The sequence below is a fragment of the Nycticebus coucang genome, chromosome 11 (assembly GCF_027406575.1).
Source record: "Nycticebus coucang isolate mNycCou1 chromosome 11, mNycCou1.pri, whole genome shotgun sequence".
In the NCBI taxonomy this organism is placed as follows: domain Eukaryota; kingdom Metazoa; phylum Chordata; class Mammalia; order Primates; family Lorisidae; genus Nycticebus; species Nycticebus coucang.
This window is the reverse complement of record NC_069790.1, coordinates 37083052-37097580: the sequence shown is the minus strand read 5'-3', so window position 1 is coordinate 37097580 and position 14529 is coordinate 37083052. Positions and strand designations below refer to the sequence as shown.

At 44.4% G+C, this 14529-nt stretch overlaps 2 protein-coding genes across 3 annotated transcripts in view; one reads left to right on the top strand and one right to left on the bottom strand.

Annotated features, from left to right (window-relative positions):
• DNAH11 (dynein axonemal heavy chain 11) overlaps positions 1 to 6148 on the top strand; it is a 389834-nt gene extending 383686 nt beyond the window's left edge. Inside the window, exons 80-82 of the mRNA XM_053553503.1 lie at positions 3925 to 4037; positions 4464 to 4604; positions 5850 to 6148. Coding sequence (XP_053409478.1) covers positions 3925 to 4037; positions 4464 to 4604; positions 5850 to 6097 — 502 coding nt within the window. The 3' untranslated portion in view covers positions 6098 to 6148. The remainder of the gene's footprint in view (positions 1 to 3924; positions 4038 to 4463; positions 4605 to 5849) is intronic.
• A 729-nt stretch (positions 6149 to 6877) lies between these two features.
• The window catches only part of CDCA7L (cell division cycle associated 7 like), a 40986-nt gene continuing 33334 nt past the window's right edge, over positions 6878 to 14529 (bottom strand). For both annotated transcript variants that reach the window (XM_053553504.1, XM_053553505.1), the window contains exons 4-10: positions 13874 to 14251; positions 12311 to 12382; positions 12015 to 12185; positions 10644 to 10766; positions 9042 to 9191; positions 7602 to 7738; positions 6878 to 7013 (exon numbers count right to left, since the gene is read on the bottom strand). In XM_053553504.1, the coding sequence (XP_053409479.1) occupies positions 6983 to 7013; positions 7602 to 7738; positions 9042 to 9191; positions 10644 to 10766; positions 12015 to 12185; positions 12311 to 12382; positions 13874 to 14251 (1062 nt within the window). In that variant the 3' untranslated portion in view covers positions 6878 to 6982. The remainder of the gene's footprint in view (positions 7014 to 7601; positions 7739 to 9041; positions 9192 to 10643; positions 10767 to 12014; positions 12186 to 12310; positions 12383 to 13873; positions 14252 to 14529) is intronic.

The following is a 14529-nucleotide window of genomic DNA, read 5'->3' as shown; positions in this document are numbered from 1 at the left end:
TTTTTCCTAACACAACGTGAAGTTCTTATATCCTCTACCCTCTCTCTGAACATCAGCCTCCCTCTAGTCTGAAATTATAGTTCAGTCTATTTTAAACTATAGTATTTTTGCTCTTTTTTTGTTCATAATCAGTAATTATTTTTGCTTTAACAAAACATGATGTTAGGGAGGTGCCTGTAGCTCAGTGAGTAGGATGCTGGCGGGTTCGAACCTGGCCCAAGCCAGCTAACCAACAATGACAACTGCAACAACAAAAAAAAGCCAGGCATTGTGGCGGGTGCCTGTAGTCCCAGCTACTTGGGAGGCTGAGGCAAGAGAATCACTTATGCCCAAGAGTTTGAGGTTGCTGTGAGCTATGACTCCACAGCACTCTAACCAGGGTGACAGCTTGAGACTCTGTCTCAAAAAAAAAAAAAAACAATTGTGTTAATTTTTTTGCTCATTGTTGCTTGTTGCATCTTGTTCTGGGCTTCTTTCTTTTTACCACAGCATAAAACGGTATAGCAGGTCTTTGGGGGAGAGCCATAAATCATATTGTGTCTGAAACTGCCTTTACTGCTCTCACTTTTTTTTTTTTCCAGTTTCTGGCCGGGGCTGAGTTTGAACCCGCCACCTCCGGCATATGGGGCCGGGGCCCTACCCCTTTGAGCCACAGGCACCACCCTGCTCTCACTCTTGATTGGGTTTGCTTATCTGTAGAATTCTAGGGCACAGTGATTATTTTCCCTCCAACTTGGTGTTTTAACTCTATTGTTTTCTAGCACTGGATAGCATTATACAAGACAAGTCTTGTATATATACTTGTTATTCCTCCACTAATAGTTCTTAAGACTTTTTGCCATTAAGGTTTTACAGCGTTACTAATACATGTATATCAATGTATGGACATTGAGAAATGTGTCCTGCTTGGTACCGGGTGCAGTTAGACACAGAGTCCAGTCCAGGCCAGGCGCAGCGGCTCATGCCTGTAACCCTAGCACTCTGGGAGCCAAGGCAGTAGGGTTGGATTGCTTGAACTCAGGAGTTCAAGACCAGCCTTGAGGAAGAGACCCAATCTCTACTAGAAATAGAAAGACTAGCTGAGCATCGTGGCAGGTGCCTGTAGTCCCAGCTGTTGGGGAGGCTAAAGCAAGAGGATCTCTTGAGCCTTAGAATTTTGAGGTTGCTGTGAGTGATGCCAGGGCACTCTAGCCTGGGCAACAGAGATTCTGTCTCAAAAATTAAATAAATAAATAATAAGCTTTTGAGTCCACTCATAGCTTCCATTCTGAAAAATTCTAAGCCCTTATTTCTCCAAATACTGCCTCCCCCACCCGTTCTCTTGTCTGCATCTATCTCCCTAACTCTCGTATTTTCAACCTGTGTCTCTGTTGTATTCTGGTTGGTTTTGTCAGTTCTGTGTGATCTTTATTGTATCTTTAACTGTCTTGTATGTTTATTACCTTGATTTGATTCTCCCTATCCATATCTGTCAGTTCCAAGTTGTTTATATTTTTAGAAGCATGCTTGACCTAGTTTTATAATTTCCTGGGTTTGTTTTTATTATTCTTTTTTCTGAGAAGTTTAAACATTCTTATAAATGAGTCTTTTCTTCCAAGATGGTTCTATTTTTAGTTCCTGCCTATTTGTTAAACATGCTGGGTTTTCATACTATATAATAATCTGTCTTTATACCTGAATGACAGTGTGGCTGGTGATAAAAAAAAAAAGTTAACACTCAACATTGGAGGGCTGAAATCACTCTATGGTCTTGTCAAATGCTGCTGTCCAAGGCTCACATAATTTTTCCCCCCTTTTAAATGGCTTCATGTTTTTCCCTGGACATCCAATAGGGATTCTTTATCTTCATAGTCCAAAATGCTATTAAAGTTTATTTTATTTTTTGGACAGAGTCTCACTTTGTCCTGCTTTGTACAGTGCTATGGCATCTAGCTCACAGCAACCTCCAACTCATGAGCTCAAGGGATCCTTCTTCCCTCAGACTCCCAATTAGCTGGGACTACAGGCACCTGCCACAATGCCCAGCTAGGTTTTCTATTTTTAGTGGAGGCAGAGTCTTGCTCTAACTCAGGGTGGTCTTGAACTCCTGAGCTTGGGCACTCCACCCACCTCGGCCTCCCAGAGTGCTAGAATTAACAGGCATGAGCCACCGTGCCTCACCCTTATTTATAATTTAGGAAATCAAATTTTTTCTGGAATTACATTAATATTCGTTTCATTTCTAATTTCATCTTATCATTTTCACGCTAACCCTTTATTTCCATTTCCTTTGTTTTTATTAGTCTCCCTTATACTACTTTACTTTTTGCTTTCATTTCTGTAACTGCTTTTTCTGCTTCTTTCCCAAGATCTTCCAATTTAATTTCCTCACTTTCTCTTCCCTGATCCCTTCTCAGTCATGAATTTTGTTTATATAAGCAACCACTTCATGTTTTTTAAATTGTTGCATGTTGCCTGGCTGCAAGGCCTGTCCTCATGTGGCAACATTTAGGCGGAGAGTCTTTCTTACCACTTGGTTTTCCTGCTCTTTGCCTTTTTGGTGTAGAGCCTATGCTGTTCCTTTTTATTATCTTCCAGTACATTTTTCCTAATCCAACTATTGGAAAAAATTTTATATGGACCAGGGCACAAATCCGTATTCTAAGGCAGCAGGAATTTCCCTTGTGGCAATCCAAGTTTGAACGTGAAACTTCCAAGTCTTTCATTCTTCACAGCCCAGAGTCAGCCAAATGCCAAATACCTCAGGCAGACACTTTCCACATCTGTCATGGTGACTCCTCTTTCAACCCTGTGCAACTAAGCACCAAACTAGATCCCAGAAAACTTAAGAGCTAGCCCCAGTGTACCTTGCTGGCTTCTGTGTTGAGCTCTCTCCCATCTGTGCTCCATCCCCACCTCTTTTTAGCAGTACCTAAACCTGAATTTCAAGGTCTCACATTTCTCCTAATTTTATCAAACAGAGTCCTTTGTCCTTAGCCTCTGTGAGCCGGCTTCCTTATGGGTTAGTGACAGCTACTTCCTCCCTTGCACCAGTGCATATAGAGTAGGTATGAAAACATTTCTCAAGCCACAGACATGCAACTGATGGCAGATTGCTTTCCGTAATAATCTTTTCCTACCCCTTCTCAGATAATTATCACATGTGGGAAGCCCACTGTCACATGCCCTGCCTCTGCACATGCTGTTCACTGTGTCACCTCTCCTGGCAATCCTGTCTCCTGACAGTGACAACCAGCACAGCCTTGCCCTCCCATCAGACATAGGTGTCTTTTTGCTGTGTTCCCACTACACTCTGCACCCAACTCTATCTTGGTGCGTGTTGGCCCAAATCATACAGACAGTAACCTCTGCATAGTCCCCATACGGCACTCGGAGAACCTACACACAGCTTCTCCACACTTCTCAGGGTCTTGCCTCTAATGTAGTATCTGTATGAGCTGTGGCTAAAAAAAAAATCTCAATAGGAAAACTAGCCTTTAAAAGGGACAATACCAGTCACCAGAAAGGACTTTACTGGGTATCCAGTGATATACTGCTCCACCACTACTCCCCCTAATCCCTTCCCTGGAGCTTACTGGAAAATGGCTATTTTCCAGGCCAGGTTCAGTGGCTCACACATGTAATCCTAGCATGGTGGGTGGATCGCCTGAGCTCAGAAGTTTGAGACCATCCCGAGTAAGAGCAAGACCCTGTCTTCTACTAAAAATGGAAAAACTAGCCAAGTATGGTGGCAGGAGCCTGAGGTCTCAGCTATTCAAAAAGCAAGAGGATCACTTAAGCCCAAGAGTTTGAGGTTGCTGTGAGCTATGATGACACAGCACTCTACAGAGAACAACACTTTGAGACTCGGTCTTAAAAAAAAAGAAAGAAAATGGCTATTTCCCTAAGCAGCAAGTTTATTTCTTCCTACCTTCCATTGACCAGGTTTAATGACCTCCTCCTGCGATGCCGGGAACTTGACACTTGGACGCAAGACCTTGTCCTCCCAGCTGTAGTATGGCTTTCTGGTTTCTTCAATCCTCAGGCCTTCTTAACTGGTAAGGGCTGCAGCAGGGCAGATCCTATGGGCACGGAGATCTTGACTTGCTTTCCTATGATTCATATTTCCTTTAGAGTAATCAGTCCCCTGCTCCTTCTCCATAATGGCTGAGCAGGCCAGGGAATAAGAGTTCCTGGCAGGAGCAGCTACCAAGTGAGGTGGGCTAAACGTGGGCTGTAGTAAAGGGCTGCAGTCTACAAAAACCACCAGTGTGTAAACACCCAGCTGCCCCAGGAAACTTTCATTCAGAGACAGCGAGGTTGTCCTGCCTTGGTTACCAACCCCTGCTCCAGGGCAGCCACAGGCAAATGCCCAAGAGCCTGCCACACCCTACGAGGCTAAAGGATACCTCAGCTTTTTGCTACCTCCTGGAAATCTCACATACAACTTTTTTTCCTATTCCGTATTCCTTTCCCTCCCAAAGCAATCATGCAGACCATGGCTCGAAAAAATGAGTGGCCACTGGATAAAATGTGCTTGACTGTTGATGTCACCAAAAAAACGAAGGAAGACTATGGCCATCCCCCCAGAGAAGGTGCCTACCTCCACGGGCTCCTCATGGAAGGTGAGACACCCTGAAGGGCGCGGAGAATCTTTCAGACTCAGGTTCAACGTGGTATTTGTCCTTTGTTCGTTCTGTTTCTCAGCATCTACTCACAGTAACCTCTTGCTAGTGGGTATTTATCTTAACTCCCCCTCTTTCACATGATTTAAATGCCAAGATGAGTGTCCAACATGAACCCAATTGTGAGGCTTTTGGGGCAATGGCACTCGCTTAAATTTTGCACCTGTATCTGGTGTTAATGCCACAAGATATCTTAAGACTTAGACGTACATTTACATTATTCTGTGTTTCAATATAAATCAATTTAAAAAATTTTCTACTTTTTAAAAACTATGAGCAAATGTGTTCTAGTATTTTACTACAACAATTCTCCAAGCCTTTAAGAAGCCTTGCAGTGTGAATCTCTAAGAAGGGGCTGTACTATTCAATATTGTCCAAATTTATTTGGCCATATGTTTTATTCTTCGGGACATCTAGTTCCTACCAAGATGTTCTTTTTTTACTTTGAAGATTTGAACTTGTGGTACTTGTGTTAAAAATTGAGTGGTGGCTTGGCGCCTGTAGCTCAGACAGCTAGGATGCCAGCCACATGCACTGGAGCTGGCAGGTTCAAATCCAGCCCAGGCCAAAAAAATAGCTGAGTGTTGTGGTGGGCACCTGTAATCCCAGCTACTTGGGAGGCTGAGGCAAAAGAATGGCTTGGGCCCAGGAGTTTGAGGTTGCTGTGAGCTGTGACGCCACAGCACTCTACTCAGGGCAACAGCTTGAGACTCTGTCTCAAAAAAAAAAAAAATTCCAGTGGTGAAGTAAATAAGCAACCTAAAACCAGTGTAAGAAAATAACAATGTAAGGGCATAAGGTACACCTCTGGGTGTGGACCCTACAAATAAAGTCTCTTCCTAACAAATGCAACATTGTAAACTAATTTTTTATACCCTTACATTGATCTGAAATTTAAAAAAAAGAAAAAAGTAGAGGGAATGTGGTGAAGCGGCAATTTCATGTACTTTTTTTTTTTTTCCTTAGTTTGCTTTATGGTATCTGAATTCTAAGAGAATCTTATTTCATAAAATTACTTAAAGTTTAGCCACTGCACAAATAAGCCGGTGGTATCTCTGCTGTAGGCCAGAAGTCATGGGCAAGCTCAGTTAATCAAGCAAAAACATGACCGAACTGGAACATTTATTGCATCAAACAATTACATCATCAGTATCAACATGCCACACTGCTGTGTTTTTGCCATAGGTGCCAGGTGGGACACCCAGTCTGGAACTATTGTTGAAGCCCGCCTCAAGGAGCTCACATGCACCATGCCAGTTGTTTTTGCAAAAGCCACCCCCGTGGACAGACAAGAAACCAAACATACCTATGAGTGCCCTGTGTACAGAACCAAACTGAGAGGGCCCAGCTACATCTGGACCTTCAGGCTGAAGAGCAAGGAAAAGACTGCAAAGTGGGTTCTGGCGGGCGTGGCTCTGCTGTTGGAAGCGTGAGGTGGCATTTCTGCACCATTCCCGTGCATGTGAAGTTATTCTACTGAATTTTTAGTAACTTACGTGTATGTTAGCTTTTAAAAACGCTATCCTTAAGAAGTGAAGGAGGAGTAGGAAAAGCAGCAAATGCAGAAAAAATACTGGAAACCTACCAAGAGTCCATGTTCAGTGATTTTAGCTTTCCCTGGGACCCCTCTGAAAGCCCATCCCACAACCCAACGAAGTACAGTATCACATTTTCATCACGTTCCTCTGAATACACAATCTCAAAAAACAAAGCAGCAGGATAATAGCAAAATCTTTTTAAATTAAAAATTAGCCCTTTAAAGGGGCAGAGATCCTAAAGGGAGATAGTCCTGCTGGCCAGCGGTGCTTGGGACCTCCAGTGTCCAGAACGTGACAGTCCACTAATAAAACCCCAGGACTCTCACGTTGTGGTTCACTGCACTTTGTAATTTAGGGGATTGTGCTTCGGTATAAATTTCCCATGAGTCAAGAGCAGATTTAAGAGGGTAAAAAACCCCTATAAACACTTGGCCTAGAGTTTCTGTTTGGGAAGTAAAGCGGCAAGGCTAGGTAGATAATTAACATCAAAGGCAAAAGCTGCTTATATGATGTCGTCCCTCTAAGTTCCTGAACTTCACCCCATTTAAATTGTGCTTTTTAACATCAGCAGATATATTTAACAATGCGGGACTCTTCTGGTTTGCTGTCTTCCTGAGAAATCTTTTTAAGCATATAAACAATCTTTTTTAAAAATAGTATTTAGAAACAGTAAACTCTACAAAGCATTTCACAAAACACAACAGTAAAAATCTTAGGCACAAATGGTATTCATGTCTTGTTGGAGGTCTCTAAAGGCGAGTTGGCCGGATCTTTTTTCTCTTAATTATCTTCTACCAGCTGCTTTTGTAAGCTGAGAAAAAGAGAAGTGTTGATAAGCAGTTAAAATAAATATAAAAGCAGCAGTCTAGCTAGAAAGGTTCACCAAAGGTTGACCACCACCGCTGCCACACACCAAAGAGTACAAAGCCAGAACTCAGATCTCCTAACATTCTAAATTCTGAATCTTTATGCTTCAGTGTTATGCATGCCCCTAAAAAGACTTGCCTCACTCTCATGTTCCAAAACCAGGACTCAAGAGTTTGCTATGTAAACTTAACTCACAATGCACAAGTCTGCCGGGTGCACAGCGCCTGACTCCCCCACTCCACTCACGCAGGTGATGTGGTTCCCCCCTCAGCCTCCTTTGTCTAGACCTTCCATTTCTGTTACGCCTCACAGGGAAAGTTTCAGCTAGAGGCAGTATAGAGTTGAAAATTCTAGCAAAACATAGAATTTCCTAGTATGGGAAATATGCTTCTAATGCAAATAAATGCAGAAGAGATAGCACTGGAGGTTCCCGTAGATCAGCCCTGAAATGAGGCAACAAGTCCCTGCCTAGAGAGGCTCCCCTGCTGTTCCTGGGGATTATAAGCCCATTTTTAAACTGCTAGAGACTCACCTCTCCAGGTATTCCTTTACGTTATCATAACCATAAAACTTGGCCAGATGAATGAGGATCCCTGTAGCACAGCGGCCATCGCGCCTCCGACAGTAACTGCAGTTGCAGATCCCACGGCAGGGAGGACACACCCACGCCTAAGGGAGAGAACGTTAAGATGTCACACCCACGCCTAAGGGAGAGGACGCAAGACGTCACCCCCACGGCAGGGAGGACACACCCACGCCTACACACCCACGCCTACGGGAGAGGACGTAAGACGTCACCCCCACGGCAGGGAGGACACACCCACGCCTAAGGGAGAGGACGTAAGACGTCACCCCCACGGCAGGGAGGACACACCCACGCCTACACACCCACGCCTAAGGGAGAGGACGTAAGATGTCACACCCACGCCTAAGGGAGAGGACGTAAGACGTCACCCCCACGGCAGGGAGGACACACCCACGCCTAAGGGAGAGGACGCAAGACGTCACCCCCACCGTCCTGGGCTCTGAAGACCGGGGTTCTAACCCAGATGGGCTCAGCTTGTCCTCTCCTCCCCCTTTAATCACACAGTGTCTGTCATTCTGTGTCACAGGGTGCTCTTCACGGGCAGGAAGAGTTATCCAGGACGCTCCTTTCTCACAAGGGCCCAGAAAGGCTGATCACCCCCCACATCTCACACTGAATATAGACAAGACCAGCCATGGAATTAATTAGAAAACTTGGCCTTTAGCCAAATCGGTCCCAAACCTGTGAAACTAGCCCAGCCCTAGTTTTAGGAGCATGGAGTTTCCCAGCAGTCATGGTATAAATTCTAGATCCTCCAGTATCTGTGCCTACTGTTAAACCACTTAGCCTGAGTGGTGGTTTATGCTCATCTGGCTGCCGGGGACAGTACATTTACCCGCTTGAGAGACCATCAGGGTACAGGTAAGAGCATGCGTCAGGCTCAGGCACTCTTACAGGCCACCATGCTATGACCTCATTTTACCAAGGCAAGTGAGGCAGAGAGAAGCTACACACCTACTCCATGAGGTTACAAATTAATAATTGTAATAACTGAAAATAAAACACGTGCAGTAACAGATGTGAAATACTCTGAGCACACTGCTGGGCACACGGCGCTCCACCCCTGGGCTGCCCAAGAAAATCAAAGGGAAATCCCTGGGGCCCGAGGTAAAGGCAGAGGGAGTAGTTTGAACAAAAACAGACAGCTGAAGATTTTTCTCTGACACTGGGAAAACCAACACAAACTCCTCTATCAGTCCGCTTGCGCTCTTTCCAGAAGGGAACCCTGTTATTCATTTCCACCAGAGTCTTAAGATGCAAAAGGAAAGGAAGGTGGAAAAACCACAGCTCTGCATCTGCCAGTCCCTCATACGGACTCCTAGAATGCCATATTCAGCTTGTTTTCTTCACCAACACAATCTAGGACAAAAACAAACACGTTCCTACCGGGTCCAGCAAAGCCGACCTCACATCCTCCCCGTAGCGGTTCCGCAGGCAGGGCCCACAGAATTGTCCTCGCACACCGCCACAGCCCTGGTTCCGGCACACTGTCTTGGTGTCGATGGTCTTCTGCCGACACTGATGGCACGTGTTACCCTGGGGGGTGGGGGGCAAAGGCGGCGAGCAGGTGAACACAGGGGCCTTTGAGGCCAGACAAGGCCAGATGTCATCATGTATGTTTCCAGGGGCCCAAGGCAGCACTGCCTGTCCCCCTTGAATGTAACAGGACTGGTTCCCTAGTACAAACCATGCTATCTACCTCTACACCAGTGATTGTCAACCAGTGTGCAGCAAACATTTTTAAAGATTATTATTTTGGGGCTCAGTGCCTGTGGCTCAAGCGGCTAAGGCACCAGCCACATACACCTGAGCTGGCAGGGTTCGAATCCAGCCCAGGCCCGTCAAACAACAATGATGGCTGCGACCAAAAAAAATAGCCAGGCGTTGTGGCAGGTGCCTGTAGTCCCAGCTACTTGGGAGGCTGAGGCAGGAGAATTGCTTGAGCTCAGGAGTTAGAGGTTGCTGTGAGCTGTGATGCCACAGCACTCTACCCAGGGTGACAGCTTGAGGCTCTGTCTCAAAAAAAAAAAAAAAGAAAAATCATTATTTCTGAAAGAAGTTTAAAGCACAGGAAGTATATCCTTTTTTAAACTTTTTTTTTTTGGATCAATACAATTTAAGTGTGCTGTGAAAGTTTATAGGTTCAAGGGTGCCATAATTAAAGAAAAAAAAAAAAAACACTGCTTTAAGCATTTCAGTTCTGGGGTTCGGAAAAGCATATTGGGCCAAATGTGGCTGAGCCAGGAGGAAGGAAATAATCGGGATGTCAGGAGGAGAGACCAGAGAAAAGCTCAAGACAGTAGGCTGGCAGACCCCACAAAGTGACAGGTGACCAAGTGGCCATGAGCCATGGGTGCCATCAACTCCGCCTCAGCCCACTGCTGGAGACCTACGTATCTTTAGTGAAAAACCTTCTGTTTTTAAAATACTGGCAACTTAATTAAAAACATTTTAATACTACCTTAAGACAGCGTCCCACTGCTTATCCCCCTGCCCCCCCACCCCCGCCAAATGATGCCACGTAACACAAAGCCTCCCTCCAAATCACTACTTGGAAAAATGTCAACGCATTTCCTACCAACTAAAGATACCCTGTCAGACTTTATTTTCAAAGGTTATATTACTACCCGTGTACACTATCCTTTACAATATTTAAAACATAAAAATGGTATAAATATTTTAAAGATAACATATATAAAAATCCTTTTCAAACTTTGCCTCTGCCTCCCCCCAGATTCCCCCAGATTCCGTGAATCCCTGAGAGAGCACGATCTCTCCCCTGTTGAGAACTACCGCACTAAGCTTTCTCCCCTTTCCCAGTCAAAGCTGAGTCTTCTCCCCACACACAATTTAGAACCTGCCTCTGAGCCCATGGGAGATAGCTGCAGGCCCTGACAGCCTAAAAACACTGTAGGATTTCAAACGTCCATGCCGTAGGCTCCCACTGAGAATTGCAATCATGCAAATTATTCATCATTTATAGTTTACCAGAACTTTATCATAGATTTTATCGCGAACAGTTATGGCGACATTTTCTAAATCCTCTTCAGTGATATCCTCCACTGGCCGAAAAGATGATACACGGTGACGTCGTCTATACTGGCATTTCCCCTGCCAAATGAACAAAAGCAGAACCCAGAATGAGATTTTAAGTGGTTTAAAAAAAAAAAAATTATAAAAATTTTAAATTCTTGGGCTGGGCATGCTTGTAATCCTAGTACTCTAGAAGGCTGAAGCAGGAGGACTTTGAGGTCAGATGGAGCAAGACCCCATCTCTACTAAAAAATAGAAAACTCAGGGCGGCGCCTGTGGCTCTGTGAGTAGGGCGCCAGCCCCATATGCCGAGGGTGGCGGGTTCAAACCCAGCCCCGGCCAAACTGCAACCAAAAAATGGCCGGGCGTTGTGGCGGGCGCCTGTAGTCCCAGCTGCTCGGGAGGCTGAGGCAAGAGAATCGCGTAAGCCCAAGAGTTAAGAGGTTGCTGTGAGCCGTGTGACGCCACGGCACTCTACCCGAGGGCGGTCTACCCAGAGTGAGACTCTGTCTCTACACAAGAAAAAAAAAAATAGAAAACTCAGCTGGGTATAGTGGCACATTCCTGTAGTCCCAGCTACTTGGAGGCTGAGACAGGAGGATCACTTGAGCCCACGAGTTTGAGATTACAATAAGCTGTGATAACATCACCGCACTATATAGCAAAGGAGGAAGGCTGAGACCCTGTCTCCAAAAAGATAAATAAATAGTTTGTCAAAGATACGTCATTAGTATTAACTACATCCTTTTTCTATCTCCCTGGAATCATTTCATTCATTTAGTCAACTACTGAGCTCCCGCGAAGCTTCCTTCTCCACAAGGTAATGCAACAATAAATGAGAAATTCAGGTTTCTGGCTCTTTTTTATGTAAGGGCTCTATAAGGACAGGGAAGTAAGTCACATAAACCACTCTGAATAGCCAAACCCATAATGAGAAAGGGCCGAGTTTCTCCCTCGAGCAACAGAAAGGCAAGGAGGAATCACTATAGTTTTCCACATGCAAAACACCATAAAGCTGACTGATGCTGTTAGAGGCCTTTATCGCCTGTAGCAGAGATTAAGTTGGGGTCCTAAGGAATGAGCTGCTTCTCAGCTCAGCATGGATAAAGGACTCTCTCTGTGACTACAACTTAGACCCGCGGTTCTTCTCAAAGTGTGGTCCTAGTAGTAGCATCAGCATCACCCTGAAGAAATCCAAGTTCTTAGCTGCCACAGATGTCCTGGACCAGAACCTCTGCACCTTGCACCAGCCCTGGGCATCTGTGATACACATTTCAGGACTGGCAGCTCAGACAAAGAATAATTCATTTATTAGTCAGCAAATACCCCACTAATCGTCTTCCTTCTTCTGAACCTGTAAAACTCTTCTGCAAACTTGGCCCCCGAGACAGTGAAGTTCTCTAGAGCAAACTTCTCAGGAGGCCGCGCACTTCGGGTCGGGTTCATGCGCCGTGGGATCTGTCCCTCGGAGAAAGCCCGCCTCACTGTTTTCTTCTTCTGAAACCAAGAGCACAGACATATGAGCTCATGTGCAACTGGGGGCACCGTGGAGTAAAAGCCATCTGGTGACTGACAACTCAATAGCAGTATTGGTATGAACAACTGTGAAGAGTTCCACTTACAGAAGCTGAGGTCGGGGTTCGTGCTGGGAATAAGTCTGGCACCGAGTTCAGTTCTGCCAGTAACTGAGCAAGCTGAAGTTCAGAACAAAAGAAAAGGAGCTTCCATAAATAACGCTGCTGGCCTAGGCCACGCAAAACCTATCACAAGTCTTTGATTTGTCTACTAGAAGAAACCTAACTTGTGTTTTATGGAACCCTCAACGTTTACACTTTTCATCCCACAAGGTAAAGATTTTATCTCCAGAGGAAAGATGTTGATATCATCATTCATATAAAAAATGATAAGCCTACTCCCGATACATAAGGATCATGACATTATGAACACAGTCCTGGAACGGTCAAGCCCTGGAGCAGAAGGTCTGAATCCTGACAGAAGGGACCATTATTGAGGGGACCCTGGAACAAATCATTTTGCACACCTCCATCATTTTGCACACCTCAGCATGCTGTATAGAGAAGGAGTTCAGCTACATTATCCTCATGGTTATTCAGAGCTCCAAAAAATCTGATTCTAAATTTAAATAGGTTATTTATCATCAATAAAAATAACTGGTAAAAATATTCCCAAATGAACATCTAAATTTTCACCAATAGGCATTAATTAATTATTAATTAATATTATTTAATAATATTAATAATTAATATATTATTAATTAATATCAGAGGATTTGATTAATAGGATTCCTTTTTGTTTTAAAGTTATACAATTATATAGGTGTCACTAACAAATCACAAAGAACATAGTTCTTAAAGTTGCAGATGGATACAGTGCTGAAAATTTCTCTTCACTAAGCAAAATGTGCCTTACGATAAAAATAGCCCCAAAGTAGGCTTTCCATTTTCTTAACTTATTAGACATATAAGACATATCAGTACATTATGCTTTTTAAAAAGGAAAATATTAAAATGCTAAAGGTCACCATGAGAGGTAGAATTATGAAAAATTCTGTATATAAACAATTATAAAGTAAAGGATTCTCCAGAATGATTGGATTCACAGCTACTGACCAGATACAGAGAAAACAAATATACATAACAAAGATTTCACCTTATTCTATTAATTGTTCTATGAAGACATTTTAAAATGAATTAAAACCGTTGAGGTTGTTTTAATTCTTGGACTTCTTCCATTCCTTCAGATATTTAAAAACCATAGCTGGCCACCTCAGGAGAGCAAAGCGGCTGCCTGACCTATACCCTGCAGCTCTACAGTGGACCCAGCAGCCTTCCACTTCCTCTGGCTTTCTGTGCTGGGCACAGGCCAGCTGTGCAGCCCCTGTCATCCCCAGCAAAGCTCTGTTCAAAACTTAACTTGGAAAACAGTAAGCAGCATTACTTGAGGAACCATGTAGGGGGCTAAAAATGGTCCTGGGGAGTCTCTTTCTGTTCCCAAACCAGAGCTGATCATGTAATAACTGCTTTGGATGCCGGAAAAGAGAAAGAATACATTTTCCTGAGAGAAGCCGAAGCAGCAGCAGCTATAGCAGCAGCGGGTTCGAGGCTCTGTGGCCTCGGCAACTGGAGTCAGGGCCCAGGGCCCTCCTGGTGCCCCGCGGGCCTTACCACAGCTTTGTTCTCCTTGATGTTCATGGTCCTTCTCAGCAGGGCATCTGAACCCTCCTGGCTCTCATCCCTGGAGTCGTCCTCAGACTCAGAGGCAGAATCTTCCCTTTCCGTCCCCTGCCTAAGACCTTTGTTTCTTCCAGAAATTGGTTTATTATCATTCTGTAAGTGTGAGTTAGAAAACAACTGCTCTGAAGAACTGTTTTTATCTGGTTGGTTGGCCAACTTCTTGGTAGGGAACTGAAAGGCTACCCGGAGACCAATACTGCTTCTTGCGGACCTTCTCCTCCTCAGTGTAGGCTCTTCTTCTTCTTCACCTTCCTCTTCCTCACTCACCAAAGATGCTTTGCCATTGTCACTCAAGTCCGACTCCATGAGCTAACAAAATAAGTCAAAAAAAAAAGAAAAGAAACAGATAAGTGTTTAAAACCATCCTGACATTATATTAGGAAAACCATGAGTAATACAGGAAAACCCTTTCTATGATTAGCTCCCTCTGAATTTTTCAGTTAAATGTACTAAGTCAGCTGATGAGTAAAATGAAAGAGCTGGCCACCTACTGCTACCCTGTCTTCCACTCAGAGCAGCAGGCAGTAAGCAAAACCCCCCAAAGTGGGCTCCTCCACACTGGAACTGTAGGATCAACAGACAAAGAA